Raw genomic sequence first — 17,516 nt, forward strand, 5'->3', positions numbered from 1 at the left:
ATTTTACAATAGGGGGCATACAGGTAATGAAGAGGGTGCCATGAATAGATTGTTGGGGGCACCCAAGGCACCAATGTAGGAGTAAAGAAGTCTAATACTTGATGTGCTTTGGCTGCAATTGTTCTGATCAGTGGAACCAGGTGAGGGCATTCCCAACCAATTAGACATTATCAGAGAAAGATGGTTTGGTCTACCATATTAAATAAGGAAAGGCATGTTCTTACAGAAGCATTGATTAGAAGTAAAAACTTGGCTTTTGCTGCAGATCTTTATACTTCAGATGTCTCATTTGTTCATGATCGTGGAACTTTTGCATGGGCATGCTTGCAAACACTTAGCTTTCTTGCTCATTCAGATAACCTTTTGTCGGCCAGTTAGACTGAGGATATAATGTAATTAAATTTCAATGTCTTTGCACTGTTCGTAACCTGCTGCATGTAACTTCTTTTGTATCAGGTTCCATTCCAGTGCCACATCAATACAACAAAAACCATGGGCTGAAATTTAATCTGCAGCTTGGCCTGGTCAGAGTTGAAACAATTTTATTGTTCTCTATATTGGATAGCAAAACAGAAGAGGTCAGCCAGAGGTGACAGTAATCAGGGCCGATGAAATTGATCCAGCTGATTGCTGATAGCAAAACTGCAATCTTGCGTATTTGCTGTTTAGATCCTATTTCATCAGATAACGGGCTGAAGGTGAAATGTAATTGGGAAGTCATGGTCTGCACTGTTCAGCTGGTAATGATTAGGGTTGCCTAACTCTAGGACTGGCCTGGAGTCTCCAGGAATTGAAAATCAATATCCGGGACACTAACCCTGGAGAAAAATCATCAGGAATATCAAAAAATAACATTGAAGATGGGGGAGGGGAGGCTATTTTGCTGACGGTTGTGCATCAACTGAGCCCTTCTGCTTTCCAATTGACATAGGAAGGCAGTGTGCAACAAGGATGGATATGTTGGCCAACTAATGGCTGGAGCATGGAGGCATGTCATGTGATGAAACCCACACGGATGCATTTAATCACAGTAGGCGACCCTTGTAATAGTTGGTCCTGTTGCAATGCAGTAATGATGTGGAGATGCCGGCGTTGGACTGGGGTAAACACAGTAAGAAGTTTAACAACACCAGGTTAAAGTCCAACAGGTTTATTTGGTAGCAAAAGCCACACAAGCTTTCGGAGCTGCAAGCCCCTTCTTCAGGTGAGTGGGAATTCTGTTCACAAACAGAGCATATAAAGACACAAACTCAATTTACATGAATAATGGTTGGAATGCGAATACTTACAACTAATCGAGTCTTTAAGAAACAAAACAACATGAGTGGAGAGAGCATCAAGACAGGCTAAAAAGATGTGTATTGTCTCCAGACAAGACAGCCAGTGAAACTCTGTGGGGGTTACAAATAGTGGGACATGAACCCAATATCCCGGTTGAGGCCGTCCTCGTGTGTGCGGAACTTGGCTATCAGTTTCTGCTCAGTGACTCTGCGCCGTCGTGTGTCGCAAAGGCCGTCTTGGAGAACGCTTACCCGAATATCAGAGGCCGAATGCCCGTGACCGCTGAAGTGCTCCCCAACAGGAAGAGAACAGTCTTGCCTGGTGATTGTCGAGCGGTGTTCATTCATCCGTTGTCGCAGCGTCTGCATAGTCTCCCCAATGTACCATGCCTCGGGACATCCTTTCTTGCAGCGTATCAGGTAGACAACGTTGGCCGAGTTGCAAGAGTATGTACCGTGTACCTGGTGGATGGCGTTCTCACGTGAGATGGTGGCATCTGTGTCGATGATCCGGCACGTCTTGCAGAGGTTGCTGTGGCAGGGTTGTGTGGTGTCATGGTCACTGTTCTCCTGAAGGCTGGGTAGTTTGCTGCGGACAATGGTCTGTTTGAGGTTGTGCGGTTGTTTGAAGGCAAGAAGTGGGGGTGTGGGGATGGCCTTGGCGAGATGTTCGTCTTCATCAATGACATGTTGAAGGCTCCGGAGGAGATGCCGTAGCTTCTCCGCTCCGGGGAAGTACTGGACAACGAAGGGTACTCTGTCCACTGTGTCCCGTGTTTGTCTTCTGAGGAGGTCGGTGCGGTTTTTCGCTGTGGCGCGTTGGAACTGTTGATCAATGAGTCGAGCGCCATATCCTGTTCTTATGAGGGCATCTTTCAGCGTCTGGAGGTGTCTGTTGCGATCCTCCTCATCCGAGCAGATCCTGTGTATACGGAGGGCTTGTCCGTAGGGGATGGCTTCTTTAACGTGTTTAGGGTGGAAGCTGGAGAAGTGGAGCATCGTGAGGTTATCTGTGGGCTTCCGGTACAGTGAGGTGCTGAGGTGACCGTCCTTAATGGAGATGCATGTGTCCAAGAATGCAACCGATTCCAGAGAGTAGTCTATGGTGAGTCTGATGGTGGGATGGAACTTGTTGATGTCATCATAGAGTTGTTTCAGTGATTGTTCACCATGAGTCCAAAGGAAGAAAATGTCATCGATGTATCTAGTGTATAGCATCAGTTGAAGGTCCCGTGCTGTGAAGAAGTCTTGTTCGAACCTGTGCATGAAGATGTTGGCATATTGAGGTGCGAATTTGGTCCCCATGGCTGTTCCGTGTGTCTGGATGAAGAACTGGTTGTTGAAGGTGAAGATATTGTGGTCCAGGATGAAGCGGATGAGATGTAAAATTCCATCTGGAAACTGGCAGTTGTTGGCGCTGAGCACTGAGGCCGTTGCAGCAATGCCATCGTCATGGGGGATGCTGGTGTAGAGTGCCGAGACATCCATTGTGACGAGGAGCGCTCCTGGTTCAACTGCTCCATGTGTGCCGAGTTTCGGTAGGAAGTCCGTCGTGTCGCGACAAAAGCTGGGGGTTCTTTGTACAATGGGTTTCAGGATGCCCTCGACATAGCCGGAGAGGTTCTCGCACAGGGTCCCATTGCCCGATACGATGGGACAGCCGGGTGTGTTTGCCTTGTGTATAGTTTACTGCGGATAGTTGGGAACCTGTCTCGGGGGCAGGGAATTCATATGGTGTTCATGGAAGTGGAAATGACTAGGGTTGGGAAGCATTTTCCGATCAGGGCCATTGTGATCTCCTGGACTCGTTTCGATCGCCTCAGGGGGTCGGAGAGGAATTTCCCAGATTTTTTTTTCCCCATATTGGCCCTGGGGTTTTTCACTCTGGGTTTTCGCCTCTCCCTGGGGATCACATGGTCTGGAATAGGGGGGTGGGGGTGAGTTAATAGGTTGTAATGAACAAAGCATCGTAGCTGTGAGTGACAGCTCGGTGGATAGGATATTGGTATGTAGATAGGCTGGAAAATTGGGCGGGGATCCTGGGTTCAGGATTCAATCCTGGACCGGGGAGCGGCGCGGGCTTGGAGGGCCGAAGGGCCTGTTCCTGTGCTGTTTTGTTCTTTGTTCTTTCTTTGTATCTTCGGGAGGCAATAGAGATCTCCAACGCGTGGAGTACGTGGGATGAGAGCACGGAGGGTGTTCTGAAGGTCCGGATCAAAGGTCTTGATCAGAGTGTTGAGTTGACGGGTGTGTTCTTTGGTCGGATCTGCAGGTAACTGTCTGTAGTGTTCCTCGTTGTTTAGTTGTCGGTACACTTCTTTGCAGTAATCCGTTCTGTTCAGTATGACGATGGCCCCTCCTTTGTCTGCTGGTTTGATGACAATGTTGCTACGGCATCTCCTCCGGAGCCTTCAACATGTCATTGATGAAGACGAACATCTCGCCAAGGCCATCCCCACACCCCCACTTCTTGCCTTCAAACAACCTCAAACAGACCATTGTCCGCAGCAAACTACCCAGCCTTCAGGAGAACAGTGACCATGACACCACACAACCCTGCCACAGCAACCTCTGCAAGACGTGCCGGATCATCGACACAGATGCCATCATCTCACGTGAGAACACCATCCACCAGGTACACGGTACATACTCTTGCAACTCGGCCAACGTTGTCTACCTGATACGCTGCAAGAAAGGATGTCCCGAGGCATGGTACATTGGGGAAACTATGCAGATGCTGCGACAACGGATGAATGAACACCGCTCGACAATCACCAGGCAAGACTGTTCTCTTCCTGTTGGGGAGCACTTCAGCGGTCACGGGCATTCGGCCTCTGATATTCGGGTAAGCGTTCTCCAAGGCGGCCTTTGCGACACACGACGGCGCAGAATCGCTGAGCAGAAACTGATAGCCAAGTTCCGCACACACGAGGACGGCCTCAACCGGGATATTGGGTTCATGTCCCACTATTTGTAACCCCCACAGAGTTTCACTGGCTGTCTTGTCTGGAGACAATACACATCTTTTTAGCCTGTCTTGATGCTCTCTCCACTCATGTTGTTTTGTTTCTTAAAGACTCGATTAGTTGTAAGTATTTGCATTCCAACCATTATTCATGTAAATTGAGTTTGTATCTTTATATGCTCTGTTTGTGAACAGAATTCCCACTCACCTGAAGAAGGGGCTTGCAGCTCCGAAAGCTTGTGTGGCTTTTGCTACCAAATAAACCTGTTGGACTTTAACCTGGTATTGTTAAACTTCTTGCAATTCAGTAATCCAGCAGACCCATGGCTGAGTGTGTTTGTAGCTCATCCTGGGCACAGTGGAGCACATGTACCTATTCTGAGCGAAAATGTATTGCAGCTGCTTATGGTGAGATAAGTTGTCTAAATTGTTACTTGTTTCCAATTGAAAAAAATTTGAATTGTGAATATATTGAACTCTTAAGTATATCTTTTTTTACCTCCTGTTTCCTTTTGTAAAGCTGTTGAACGCTTGCTGGGGTATAGCCGATGCGCTTTGATATTTGGTGAGCGTCAGCAGAATATTGACTGGAAAGCATGATAGCTTATGATTATCCAGTATCCATGCCTGCTTATTTCAGAAGCAGTTGTTGGATGATCGAGTGGAAGTCTTGGCTAATTTTACACGTTAACTCTGAGGTGCTGAAATTAATTGCACCATCCTTGCTAGGGTTGCCAACCCTTCCACATTGACTGGGTGTCTCCTAGAACTGAGGATCGATCGCTAGTGGCTATAGAGTATGTTTAAAAATTAAGAATTTTCAAAGCAAATAAAGATAATGTGCTATTGTTTTAATCCTCACCTTGAGTATTCAAATGCATGAGAGCAAATGATTTAAGTTAAGGCACAAAGCATGGTGGTAGTGTGAAAGAGCTGAATTATTAACAAGTTGAGGTAAAACTATTAATGTTTCAGAAAATAGGTAATTCAGCTCCCTCATTTAAACTGAGGATGCGGGAGGGCGTTGCATTCTCATTATTAAAAGACATTGTAAATAATACTTCAGTTATCTGATATTAATTGTTTTTCGTGCAGTTTACCTAAAGCTGTAAAGAGAAGAATAAATGCCTTGAAACATCTTCAGGTCAAGTGTGCCCACATAGAAGCCAAATTTTATGAGGAAGTTCATGAGTTGGAACGGAAATATGCAGCCCTTTACCAGCCATATTTTGAAAAGGTATGAGTGCTCAAAAGATAGCCATTTCTGTATTAATTGTGAAGTAGTCCCTTGCCTTTCAAGTAATCCCTTAACTGTTTTAGATCAATGTGCTGGCAGTTGGTAATTATATTAGGACTTGTTTGTAACTGCATCACTTGGAAATACCACAAATCATGACTATCATGTATTTGTCAATTCTCAGTTATTGTCTGCAGATTTTGCAATTTAAAGAACAAGCTTTTATTAGGGATGGTATACTTGAAAACATTAAGATCATAGAATCCTACAGTGCAGAAGGACGCCTTTTGGCCTGTCGAGTCTGCACCGACCACAATCCCACCCAGGTCCTATCCCCAGAACCCTATGTATTTATTCTAGCTAGTTCCCCTGATACTAAGGGACAATTTAGCATTGCCAATCCACCTAACCTGCACATCTTTGGACTGTGGTAAGAAACAGGAGCACCCGGAGGAAACCCATGCAGACACGGGGAGAACATGCAGATTCCACACAGTGACCCAAGACGGGAATCGAACCCGGGTCCCTAGTGCTGTGAGGCAGTAGTGCTAACCACTCTGCCACCATGCTGCCCAAAGTATGGCATTGCAATGTATTGCAGGCAAATTTCCAGTCTGAAACATTGAGGTCACTAGTCTTATATGAACATGAAGAAACATTCTTGTCCCCTGGTTGCATGTAGTAGCTTGGGATGAATGACCCTGTCTATCGCTCAGATGCTTCAGTCCACCTTTTAGGGATACCAATTTCTGTCCTGGCTGGTTATTGTACTGTGCTTAGTCATCCTCTCTTGTCTGAGTTTAACTAATCTTGCACATGCATTGTCCCAGATCATTTGAATGGATTGCTGCTGCACTCGAAGATTGATTGGGGAACTTCATTAAAAGGTGGATATGCAATGGCTAACGTCCCTTTCTAGCACAAAAACACATCAGGAAAATGGCCCAACCCTGACTAACAAGAAATTAATAATAGTGTTTGATCCAAAGAAGAGTCTATAAAATTGATAGAAAAAGTAGCAGTTTAGAATTCAGCAAAGGAGAGCCAAGAGATTCAAAGGAGAAAATTGGAGCATGAGAGTAAACTCACAAGGAAGATAAAAGCATTATTTAAAAGCTTCTACAACTATTTTTTAAAAAGTAGTGCAGACAAACATGGGTCCCTTACAGTCCGAAATGGGAGAATTTATAATAGAGAACAAGGAAATGGCAGTGCAGTTAAACAACTACTTAAACAAAGGAGGAAGATAATAACTTCCCAGAAATGCTAGGGAAGCAAAGGTTAAGTGAGAAGGAGGAAAAAAATAGTGGTGAAGAAATTCATGAAAGCCAATGAAGCTTGAGAGCCTCATAATCTAGCCCCAGTTTCTAAAGGAGATGGCCATGGAAATAGTGGGTGCATGGGTTGTCATCTTCTAAAATTCTGTAGATTCTGGAGCAGTCTGAACAGATTGGAGGGTGGCAAATGTAACCCTGCTTTTTAAAAAAGGAGGGAGAAACAGAATTACAGACCAGTTACCTTAACATTATTAGCAGGGAAAATGCCAAGTGTCCATTATAAAGGATGTGATAGCAGGACACTTGGAAAATTTCAGTGGGATTAGAAATGGTCAACATGGATTTATGATCATGTTTGACAAACTACTCAAGTTGTTTGAGGATGTAACTAACAGAATAGATAAGGGCAAACTAGTGGAAGCGGTGTATCTGAATTTTCAGAAAGCTTTTGATAGTCCCACATAAAAGGTTAGTAAGAGCATGGGATTGGAGGGAATTTATTAGCTTGGATTTAGAATTGGTTAACAGATGAAAACAGATTAGGAATAAATGGGTCTTTTTTTGGAGTGGCAGGTGGTGATTAGGTGGGTACTGCACGGATCAGTGCTTGGTCCCCAGCTATTCACAATATCAGTGATTTAGATGAGGAAACCAAGTGTAATATTTCCAAGTTTACTGATGGCACAAAACTTGGTGGGAATCAGTGGTGAGGAGGATGTTAAGAGGCTTCAAGGTGATTTAAGCGAGTTGAGTGAGGGGCCAAATTCATGACAGACTCAGTATAATGTGGATAAGTGTGACATTATCCACTTTGGTGGGAAAAATAGAATGGTAGAGCATTATTTCATAGAAACGCTACAGTGCAGAAGGAGGCCATTCGGCCCATCGAGTCTGCACTGACAACAATCCCACCCTAGACCTTACCCCCTTTCCATCTATCATTTACATGGTAGATTGTGAAACATCAATGTACAAAGGGACCTGTCCTTGTACACCAGTTACTGAAAGCAAAAGTCTCGGTGGATATGGGGAATGTGTGGGACTATGGCTTTGAAATAGAGGATCAGCCATGATCATGTTGAATAATGAAGGAGCAGGCTCAAAGGACTGAATGGCCTGCTCCTATTTTCTATGTTTCTATCCCCCCCACCTTGATTCTGCTGTGCATTTCTTCTATGGTGATCTGATCCCGGCTGTCACAAATGCATAATGTTCCTTGGGGAAATCTTGTCAGTCATGATAAGAGAGGATGCACCCCCTTTTAATGGCACTAGCAGCTGTACAGTGAGCTTGAATGTGAGGAGGTCAGTGGGTGATTGGAGGGGTCAGTTGTGTAGTTTCCCAAGTGTTAACTAGTTTTTAATCCGACTTACCATTTCCTGGTGTAGCTTTCCAGGTATGTCCCCAGATCTGTCTGAAGTCTCCATTCAGAGTCAGAGACTTGCCTGCCTGCCCATCCACCCACTCAAAAAGCAAGGATCCAAGGAACAGGGAAATTGCCCATCAGAAGTTTAACTTTCCCAGGCAATTCCCATGCAGGTCCATGAATGAGGATTTTCACAGGGTCCTGGCACACATTTTCAGTTGTATGTCAGATCTGTGATCCAGGTTTGGAAAATTTGGCCCTTTATCTTGTTCTGCATTCTCTAAAGAACATATCAAGGCACTGCTAGCTTTCTCCTTGTGAAAAGTAGCTCCAACTGCCCAACCCTCCCCTCTTAACGATCCCACTCAGCACATGGGGGTTAATCTTGCCATAGTGGCATGTATCCATTTTGCCAAATGTCACCCTGGACTGTTGCCCATCTTTCTGGCATTTTATCCTTTGAATACCTAGCCATATCAATTACTTGCGGCTCTTCTTTAAAATCTTTACCCTTCACCATCTACCTAAGCTCCAACATTTTTCCTCGCTCATCCCCGTGTATTGAATGACTTTACATCTTTTGAAATTTCAGTCTCCATTTCAACTCACCTTGCCCACTGTTCTCAGAATTCACTGCCTTCCTGTCCTCGCTCCAAAATGAGCTCTTCATCTCATATTCACACCCAGGCCTCAGCGTGGAACTATGGCTCAATGAATTGTGCAGGAGAGCGTGCCAGGAGCAGCACCAGGCATCCATAAAAATGAGCTCTCTCACATGCCAAGCAGCAGAAGTAGAAAGTGATGGATAGTACAGCAATCCCACAACTGGTGGACCAGATCAAAGCTCTGTAGTCCTGCCACATCCAGTTGAGTGGTGGTAGACATAACCAACTAACCAGGGGAGGAGGCTGCACTAATACCCCATCCTCAATGGTTGGTGAACTTAGCACATCGGTGTGAAAGACAAGGCTGAAGAATTTGCAAACACCTACAGCCTGAAGTGTCAAGCGGGTGATCCATCTCAGCCACCTGACTTCCTGGCATCACAGGTGCAAGTCTTCAGCCAATTTAAATCACCCCACATGCTGTCGAGCACCAATTGAAGGTAATGGTGCCCTGGCAACATTGCAGCAGTAGTAATGAAGACATGCACTACAGATTAGTCTTGCCTGAGCCAAGCTGTTCCAGTAGGGCTACGACACTGGCATCTACCCAACAATGTGAAAATTGCTCAGGTGTGTCCTGTCCACAAAGAGCAGGATAAATCCCACCTGACCAATTATCAGCCCCATCAGTCTACTCCTGATCACACCAGTAAAGTGATGGATGGGGTTGTCTTAATAGCAACAGTGCTATTAAGTGGCACTTGCAAAGCAGAAACCTGCTCACTGATGCTAATCTGGGTATCACGAGGGCCACTCTGCTCATGATTTCACAGCCTTGATCCAAACATGGACAAATAAATTGAATTCAAGTGTGTGATTACCCTTGACTTGAAGGCAGTATTGAGCAAGTGTGACATTAAGGAGCCCCAGCAAAACTGGTGGCAATGGAATTAGAGAGGAAACTCTTCATTGGTTTGATTCATAGCAGAAAAGAAAATGGTCATGATCATTGGAACTCGATCACCTCAGTCCCAGGACATCACTGCAGGAGTCCCTCAGGCCTAACCATCGTCAGCTGCTTCATCAATGATTTTCTCCATGAAGTTAAAAATGGGGACAGCACGATGTTAACATTTGGGCTTGGCTGATAGTGGCATGTAACCCATGCCACACAAGTGCCAGGCAATGACCATCTCACAAAAGAGCATCTAACCATCTCCCCATGACATTTAGTGGCATTACCATTGCTGAATGCCCTCACTATCAACATCCTGGGAGTTACCATTGACCTGAAACTGAAGTGGACCAGCTATATAAATACTGCAGCTACAGGAGCGGGTCAGAGACTGGGAATTCTGAGGTGAGTAAGTCATCACCTCATTCCCCCCCCCCCCCCCCCCCCCCCAAATCTTGTCCACCATCTACATGGCACAAGTCAAGATGTGGCCTCTACCATCGAGAAGGATATGGGCAACAAATGAATGGAAACAACACCATCTGCAGGTCCCCTTCAAGCCGCACACCACCCTGATTTAGAACTATCACCGTCATTGGGTCAAAATCTGGAACTTCTTTCCTAACAGCCCTGTAGCTGTACCTACACCAGATGGACTACATGACTCCAAAAAGTCATTAAAGGGCGGCACGGTAGCACAGTGGTTAGCACTGCTGCTTCACAGCTCCAGGGACCTGGGTTCAATTCCCGTCTTGGGTCACTCTCTGTGTGGAGTTTGCACATTCTCCTCGTGTCTGCGTGGGTTTCCTCCGGGTGCTCTGGTTTCCTCCCACAGTCCAAAGATGTGCAGGTTAGGTTGATTGGCCATGCTAAAATTGTCCCTTAGTGTCCTGGGATGCGTAGATTAGAAGGATTAGCGGGTAAAATATGTAGGGATATGGGGGTAGGGCCTGGGTGGGATTGTAGTCAGTGCAGACTCGATGGGCTGAATGGCCTCTTTCTGTACGGTAGGGTTTCTATGATTTCTATGAAAGTGCTCACTACCACCTTCTCAAGGGAATTTGAGACGGGCAACTAATTATGACCTAGTCGGTGATGCCCACGTTCTTTGAAAGAATAAGATTAAAGCAGTATTCATAGTTGGTGAGTTTTCTGTAATTCAGTAGCATACTTTAGTTGGATAACACCATGGACTTTATTCACTAATCCCCCACCAATGATGAAGCAGCCTACAGCAGCAACTGGATAACATCCAGATTTGAGTTCACAAATGCCACTTTGTGCCAAGTATCTTGAAGAAAAGCCCAGCTGTATCCCCTTGACCTTGAATAACACTGGTGTTGCCGAAATACCCAGTATCAACATCTTGGAGTCACCATTGACCAACCATACCAATAACATAACTAAGAGCAAGACAAAAGCAGAATACTCAAGTGAACCCTCAAAACTTCTCACATCAAGTCTGACATGTCACGGACAATTTGCCACTTGTCTGAAAAGGCACAATTGTAATGAGAATTAAGAAACTGAATACCCAGAACACCACTTTGTTTTATCTGTATTCCTCCCGTTTGACTTAATAGCCATCCCTCCATGACTGGACAGTATGCATGATCTGCAAGCCAATGCAATTCCAATGCTAAGTCACTTCCCTGCAACTTCTAGGCCTAAGAATGACTAGAGGCACATAATCCTGGCTTGGCCATTTGTGTTCCTAATTGCCACTGGATCAGTATCTTCGAGCTCCTTATCTAATACTGTTGCAGGTGCATCATTAACGTAAGGATTGGAGCAATTCAAGAAAGCATGCACCACAATCTCCAGGAAAGAAATGCACCGTGTCATTGTCAACCAATGTAAGAAAGATTTCTGGGCTTTGAGGTTAGCAGATGGACGTCATATTTTCTGAAGGCTGATAGGTCTTGAGTAGAATAGTACGTGTGACTGGCAGATTGCTTGGTATTTTCCCAATGGCGTTTGAGAGAAGGAATTATTAATACAGAATTTTGGGGTTGAGTCCATGGTCATGTAAACAGCACACAGTTGACGAGGAATAAGATTGATAGCTTGAAATGAGAAAAGACCATTTATCTATCTTTAGTGCATAAAAGTTAGTACTGGTTATTTAAGTATTGTTAATGTGGGCTGTACATTTATGTATTTCAATGCTTTGTAATTTTGCTGTTATGTAAGACTGAACTAGACCAAAACATATTCTTGCATTCCACCTGGTTGCTTAAAACAAAATGTAAGGATGGCACAGTGATTAGCACTGCTGCCTCACAGCGCCAGAGACCTGGTTTCAATTCCAGCCCCGGGCCACTGTCTGTGAGGAGTCTGCACGTTCTCCCTGTGTCTGTGTGGGTTTCCTCCCACTGTCCAAAGATGTGCAGGTTAGGCTCAATTGACCCTAGTCTCGGGGATTAGCAGGGTAAATATGTGGGGTTATGGGAATAGGGCCTGGGTGGTATTATGGTCGGTACAAACACGATGGGCCAAATGGCCTCCCTCTGCATTGTCGGGATTCTATTCTATTCCACTCTGTACTACTTCGTACTCCATCAACCGTTTGTAATCTGTTCGCTTCTCTTTTCGCAGAGACGAGACATAACAACAGGAAATGTAGAGCCTACAGATGCAGAATGTGAATGGCACAGTGAAGAAGAGGAGGAGCTAGCAGTAAGTTTGAAGTTTTGTATCCATTACTGTGTCTCACTATTCTTGGGTGTGTCCAACATCCAGGGCATTTCTGTGAGCCTGCTCACTAATGCTTGTGTGTAGAACAAAGTTTTCTTCGCACTGCGCCACCATCGTACCCCAGCCCAACATGGAAAACATGTCCATTACTGCACAAAGTGATGCTTTCTATTTCTCACATCAGACATTCTTTGGCCGTGACTAATTTTTGCCACTTACTAACAGTTAGTTAGGGCTATGTTAAGTGTAGTTCTGTTTTATAGACACATTCTTACTGAAAACCGTTATGGACTGGATAAATTATTTTCTTTAAAAGATAGTTAACCACCTACAGCACTGAGGAAGTTTGTCCCTGGATTTACATCCTGGTCTTGGAAGTGAATGGCCAATGTCTAATATATTGCACTGTCTAGCCTCAAGCAATGAGACCAAGAAGAGCTATATAAGAAGAATAAACGCACTTGAAACCTTAACCAAAAAGTTGGTAAAGCAAGCGCATTCTTGAAATGCACCCTTCACTGATCAAGCAGTTTCTTTTATAATCATGACAATATGATGAAACAAATTATGCTGTTTTGGAATGTACTGATTAAGATTAAATGTGTTTGTATAATAGGAAGAAATGAAAAAGAAAGCAGCAATAGAGGAAAAAGTGGAAGAATCTGAGCAGGAGGAGAATCCTAAAGGAATTCCTGAATTCTGGGTCACAATATTCAGAAATGTAGATATGCTGAGTGAACTTGTGGAGGTAAGCAAGGGAGTCATCAGGTGCTGCAAAATAATTTTCTAGTTATGAAGTATTGCTGTATTCTGTTTTTTTAAAAAGTTTGTTAATGCTTTTTAGGTAGCAAAACAATTTAACTGTGGATTTCACTTAATTCTTGACTTTTAATGCAATTTATGTGGTGATGTACTTCAGGGAAATACAGATGGTTTCACAAATGTTTTCTCATGTTTCATTAAAATATATATCATAAAAGTTCCAAACATATTGAAGAAATCTAATATCTGGTCATCATATCATACTACAGTACCACTACCTTCTATTCTCACTTCATGACAGTGCCATATCATTGTTTGGGAACTGAAGTAAGAACTTTCTTTCCTATTCAGTGGTTGGCGGATTTTGTAATGTTTTTCTCTTGCCTCCACCTTGCACGTAATTTCTGTGCCATATGTCATTCGTCAGCTAAGTCGATAGCCAAGGACCCCAAGCATTCATTTGCTAGTGCTGCTCTGTAACCAGTTACGAAGGAATCAGGCTTGAACAATGGTGTCCATGCATTTCTTTCATCTCCCCTGGCCTCAGCTGATATTGGGGAAATTGTGCATAAGACGGGCGCTGATTAGCCTGTTTTTCTGTTTTAACTTCCTAGATATACCGTTGAGCTAGAGTTAATATGTATTAACAGAAATGTCCTCATTTGCTAGTGATAGACTCTAAGATAACCTATTGAACTCTATATCAGAATGCCTCCGATACCAATTTTTTGGCATGCTTGTGAGACAATACATGGGGAAATCTTAGTTTACGACTGGGGTCATTTTCATATAATAATCTTGTGTGTAATCTCATTGTGTAATAGTTCTGTAACTTTTTCTGTCAATTGTAGACAAATTTTTCTTGCTCTTATTTACTCAAACGAGCATTATCGTCATTCCTCCCTTTGAGACTGACCCTGAGCCCTATATTTTATTATAAACTATATACATGTAAATGTTTACATTTTCAAACAGTTATATTCTTGTATCCTTTTCCATAACTAAAAATGTGGTTCTCTCTGATAAGAATTGCAGCTGGTCCCCACCAACGAGTCCCCACTATCAGCCGGCTTTTGGGTGATTTAAGACTTGCCCCCTCCCCCTAGTAGTGAGAAACAGATTTGGATTTTTTTTTCGCACTAAGTGCATTAGATACCAGATTTGGACTCGCCGGGAAAAAAAGGATCAGAAACTCTCCTGTTTTTACACTCATTCTGAACTTATAATTTTTTTCATATGATCGCCTCATTGCCTCTGTATTGATTCTTGTGGAATACCAGTTCCACTTTTTGCCAATCTGAGTCAATTTCCTTCTGCTAGGAGAACAACATGGGATGTAGAGACACCTTAGCATCAGAAGGAAATATCAGGCAGCAAGGTGTTGACATGCAACTTCATCTTGGTTTTGTTAGGATTGGGTATTTCATTTGCCTGGTTCTGAATTCATTTGAAATGCTTTATTCTACAGGATCATGATGAGCCTATCTTGAAGCACTTGCAGGATGTCCGAGTGAAATTCTCAGAGCCTAATGAGCCGATGGTGAGTATTTGTGTAAAGGCTGGGATGGAGGTGGAAAGCTGAAGGATTTGGGATATTAACACTAATTCTTAAGTGGAGAAAAAAATGACTAATAATAGGCAGTGTAGGCCAATCAGCATCTGTGGCCAGGATATTAACAAGTGGAGGTTTGACAGGCAGAGGTTTAGAATTTGAATGAGCAACCCAGACGTTTCCCTAAATGTTATGGAATTTAAACTACGCAGCCTATGTCTTTTTGTAGTTAGCAAGCTCCTGCCCAGAAGTCAGCCTGATTGATGGGCTTGACTTCCAGTTGGAAAGGGGAGATCTCTCTGGGCAGCAGGAGTCATAACCCAGAGTGGAGGGGTGGTGGTGGTGATGATAGGTAAGTGGATCTGATCTCTGACCCCAGGGAACTTGGTATGGGAAGGCATCTGATGGAGGTACAGCTTTGAGAGCTGGGGTGGTGGGAGCACTCGTCCTCCATCGGGCCAACAGGTATTGTGGTAAAGGCTGAAAGCTGACCCAGTTTCCCTTTGGTTGACAGGTTTCCTGAACACTGGGAAGCACAGCTATTGTTAAACATGCAGAGCAGGTTAATCAAACTGTCGGCCTTATTAAAATATTTTTATTGTCAACCTGCTCGTGTGAGAGGGTTGACTGACTATCCCTTGTTCTGCATTAAATTAAAAAGTGATGTTGGTATTCAAATCTTTAAAATTTTGAAACCTGACCCAACCCACTTGTTTTGGAGTGTTAAAATTAACTCTTTTAAATCAGGAAGACTTGTTATGATCTGTAGTGTGCAATCCCCTCTCTAGAATGGTGATTTAATCGATAAACAGGCATTTAGTAATGTTGAACTTTTGAAAGAAAGAATCATAGGAGACCGTAAACACGGAGTAAATAGTGGGAGGGGGATGACCTAGAACCTGCTTAATCGATTTCTAGGTTTAAAAGATCTGTGACTAGTAGAGAGATATGCAGGACAAAGAATGTGAAACCAATGAAGGGTGAAAAATTATGCAAGAGGTCCATATAATGCATGAGAAAATTCAAACTGAAGGAGAATGGGGAACTTAAACGAGCAGCATCTAGCAAGATCTGAGCATATGAAAGTGTTTTGAATCACTAGTCTTGAGTTTGAGAAAGTTGTATCAAGGCTACTTGTGAGAGTGATACTGTATTAAATTAGAATTCACTCTAAAAAAAACAATCACTGTGAATCAAGGTCTGTCTATCTTACTAAATATTATTTGCAGCAGTATGTGTAAGAATTGAATGCGAGATCCAAAAGAAATTGGAGCAGGAAAGGAAGGTTTTAAAAGAATTATATTTAGGATGATGTCTTTTTCACAGACTTTAGTCAGGGGAGATGCTGACAGTGATATTGTCAATGAACTTGTAATCCAGAGTCCCAGGGCAAGATATGGGGACCTGGGTTCAAATACCACCATGACAGATGGTGAAATTTGAAACCACTGCTGATTGTCATAAAAACCTAACTGGTTCTTTAATGTCCTTTTAGGGAAGGAAATCTGCCACATTTACCTGGTCTGGCCTACATGTGACACCAGATCCACAGCAATGTGATTTACTCTCAAATGCATTAAAGGGCATTAAATGCAGGCCCAGACGACAAAGCCCACATCCCATAAATGATTATTTTTGGTTGAGCTGAGTTCCCAGGAGGGGTGATTGAGACTTGGCCATCAATTTAATTCATGTAATAGGATTTAATTTTCCAAAGGAATATATTAAATGTTAACCTCCTGGCTTTGTCGTGAATTAGAAGGTGTTATCAAAGTTGGAGACGCACACATTTGGAGATGGGTATTTTATAATGTTGAGAGAATAGAGTTGTAGGAAACATACCAGATTTGTTAATAATGGGGATTCAGTTATTTTAAAATGCACATTGCTCACTTGACTGGCTTGATATAGGAACATCAGGTCCAAAGTCTGTTCTGCATTAGACAGAGTTCAGGAGTAACACAGTTTTTCTGCAACCTGCCAACTTATCCCTTGGTTCTCTACTCTTTCAGGGAAGTTTATTTTTGTGTCCTCTTAAGACAGACACAAAGTATTTGTTTATTTCTCTACCATTTCTTTATTCCTATAGCTTTTTTATTGTCCATGTATAGTGTGTGGGTATCACTGGGTTTATTGCCCAACCCTAATTGCCCTTGAAAAGATGATGGTGAGCTGCCGCCTTGAATCACTGCAGACCCTGTGGTGTAGATACACCTACAATACTATTAGGAAGAGTGTTCCAAAATTTTGACCCAGCAACAATGAAAGGAATGGTGATGTGTTTCCAGGATAGGATGGTGAGTGACTTGGAAGTGGATGTCCAAGGGGTAATGTTCCCATGTGTCTGCTGTCTTTGTCCTTCGAGATGGTATGGATTGTAGGTTTGGAATGTGCTGTCTAAGAAGCCTTGGTGAGTTCCTGTAGTTCATCTTGTAGATGGTACACACTGCTGCCACTGTTTCAGTGGTAGAGGGTTGAATGTTTGTGGAAGGGGTGCCAATCAAGCTGGCTGCTTTGTCCTGAATGATGTTGAGATTCTCGAGTGTTGTTGGAACTGCACTCATCCAGGCAAGTGGATCACATTCCTGATTTGTGCCTTGAAGATTGTGGACAGGCTTTGAGGAGCCAGGAGGTGACTTACCACAGGATTCCTACCCTTTGACCCTCTGTTCTAGCCTCAATTTTATATGGCTAGTCCAGTTAAATCTCTGGTCAAAGGTAGCCCCCAGGATGTTGTCATTGATGGAATAAGCAGTGGTAATGCCATTGAATCTCAAGGGACGATGGTTTGATCATCTCCAGTGAGATAGAATCTTTGCT

At 43.5% G+C, this 17,516-nt stretch overlaps 1 protein-coding gene across 2 annotated transcripts in view; it reads left to right on the forward strand.

The window, feature by feature from the left end:
* Positions 1-17,516, forward strand: part of nap1l4b (nucleosome assembly protein 1-like 4b) — a 107,877-nt gene that overhangs the window by 36,638 nt on the left and 53,723 nt on the right. For both annotated transcript variants that reach the window (XM_078220495.1, XM_078220494.1), the window contains exons 5-8: positions 5,341-5,482; positions 12,284-12,364; positions 12,999-13,130; positions 14,613-14,684. In XM_078220495.1, the coding sequence (XP_078076621.1) occupies positions 5,341-5,482; positions 12,284-12,364; positions 12,999-13,130; positions 14,613-14,684 (427 nt within the window). The remainder of the gene's footprint in view (positions 1-5,340; positions 5,483-12,283; positions 12,365-12,998; positions 13,131-14,612; positions 14,685-17,516) is intronic.

Source organism: Mustelus asterias, chromosome 9 (assembly GCF_964213995.1).
Source record: "Mustelus asterias chromosome 9, sMusAst1.hap1.1, whole genome shotgun sequence".
Taxonomy (NCBI): Eukaryota; Metazoa; Chordata; class Chondrichthyes; order Carcharhiniformes; family Triakidae; genus Mustelus; species Mustelus asterias.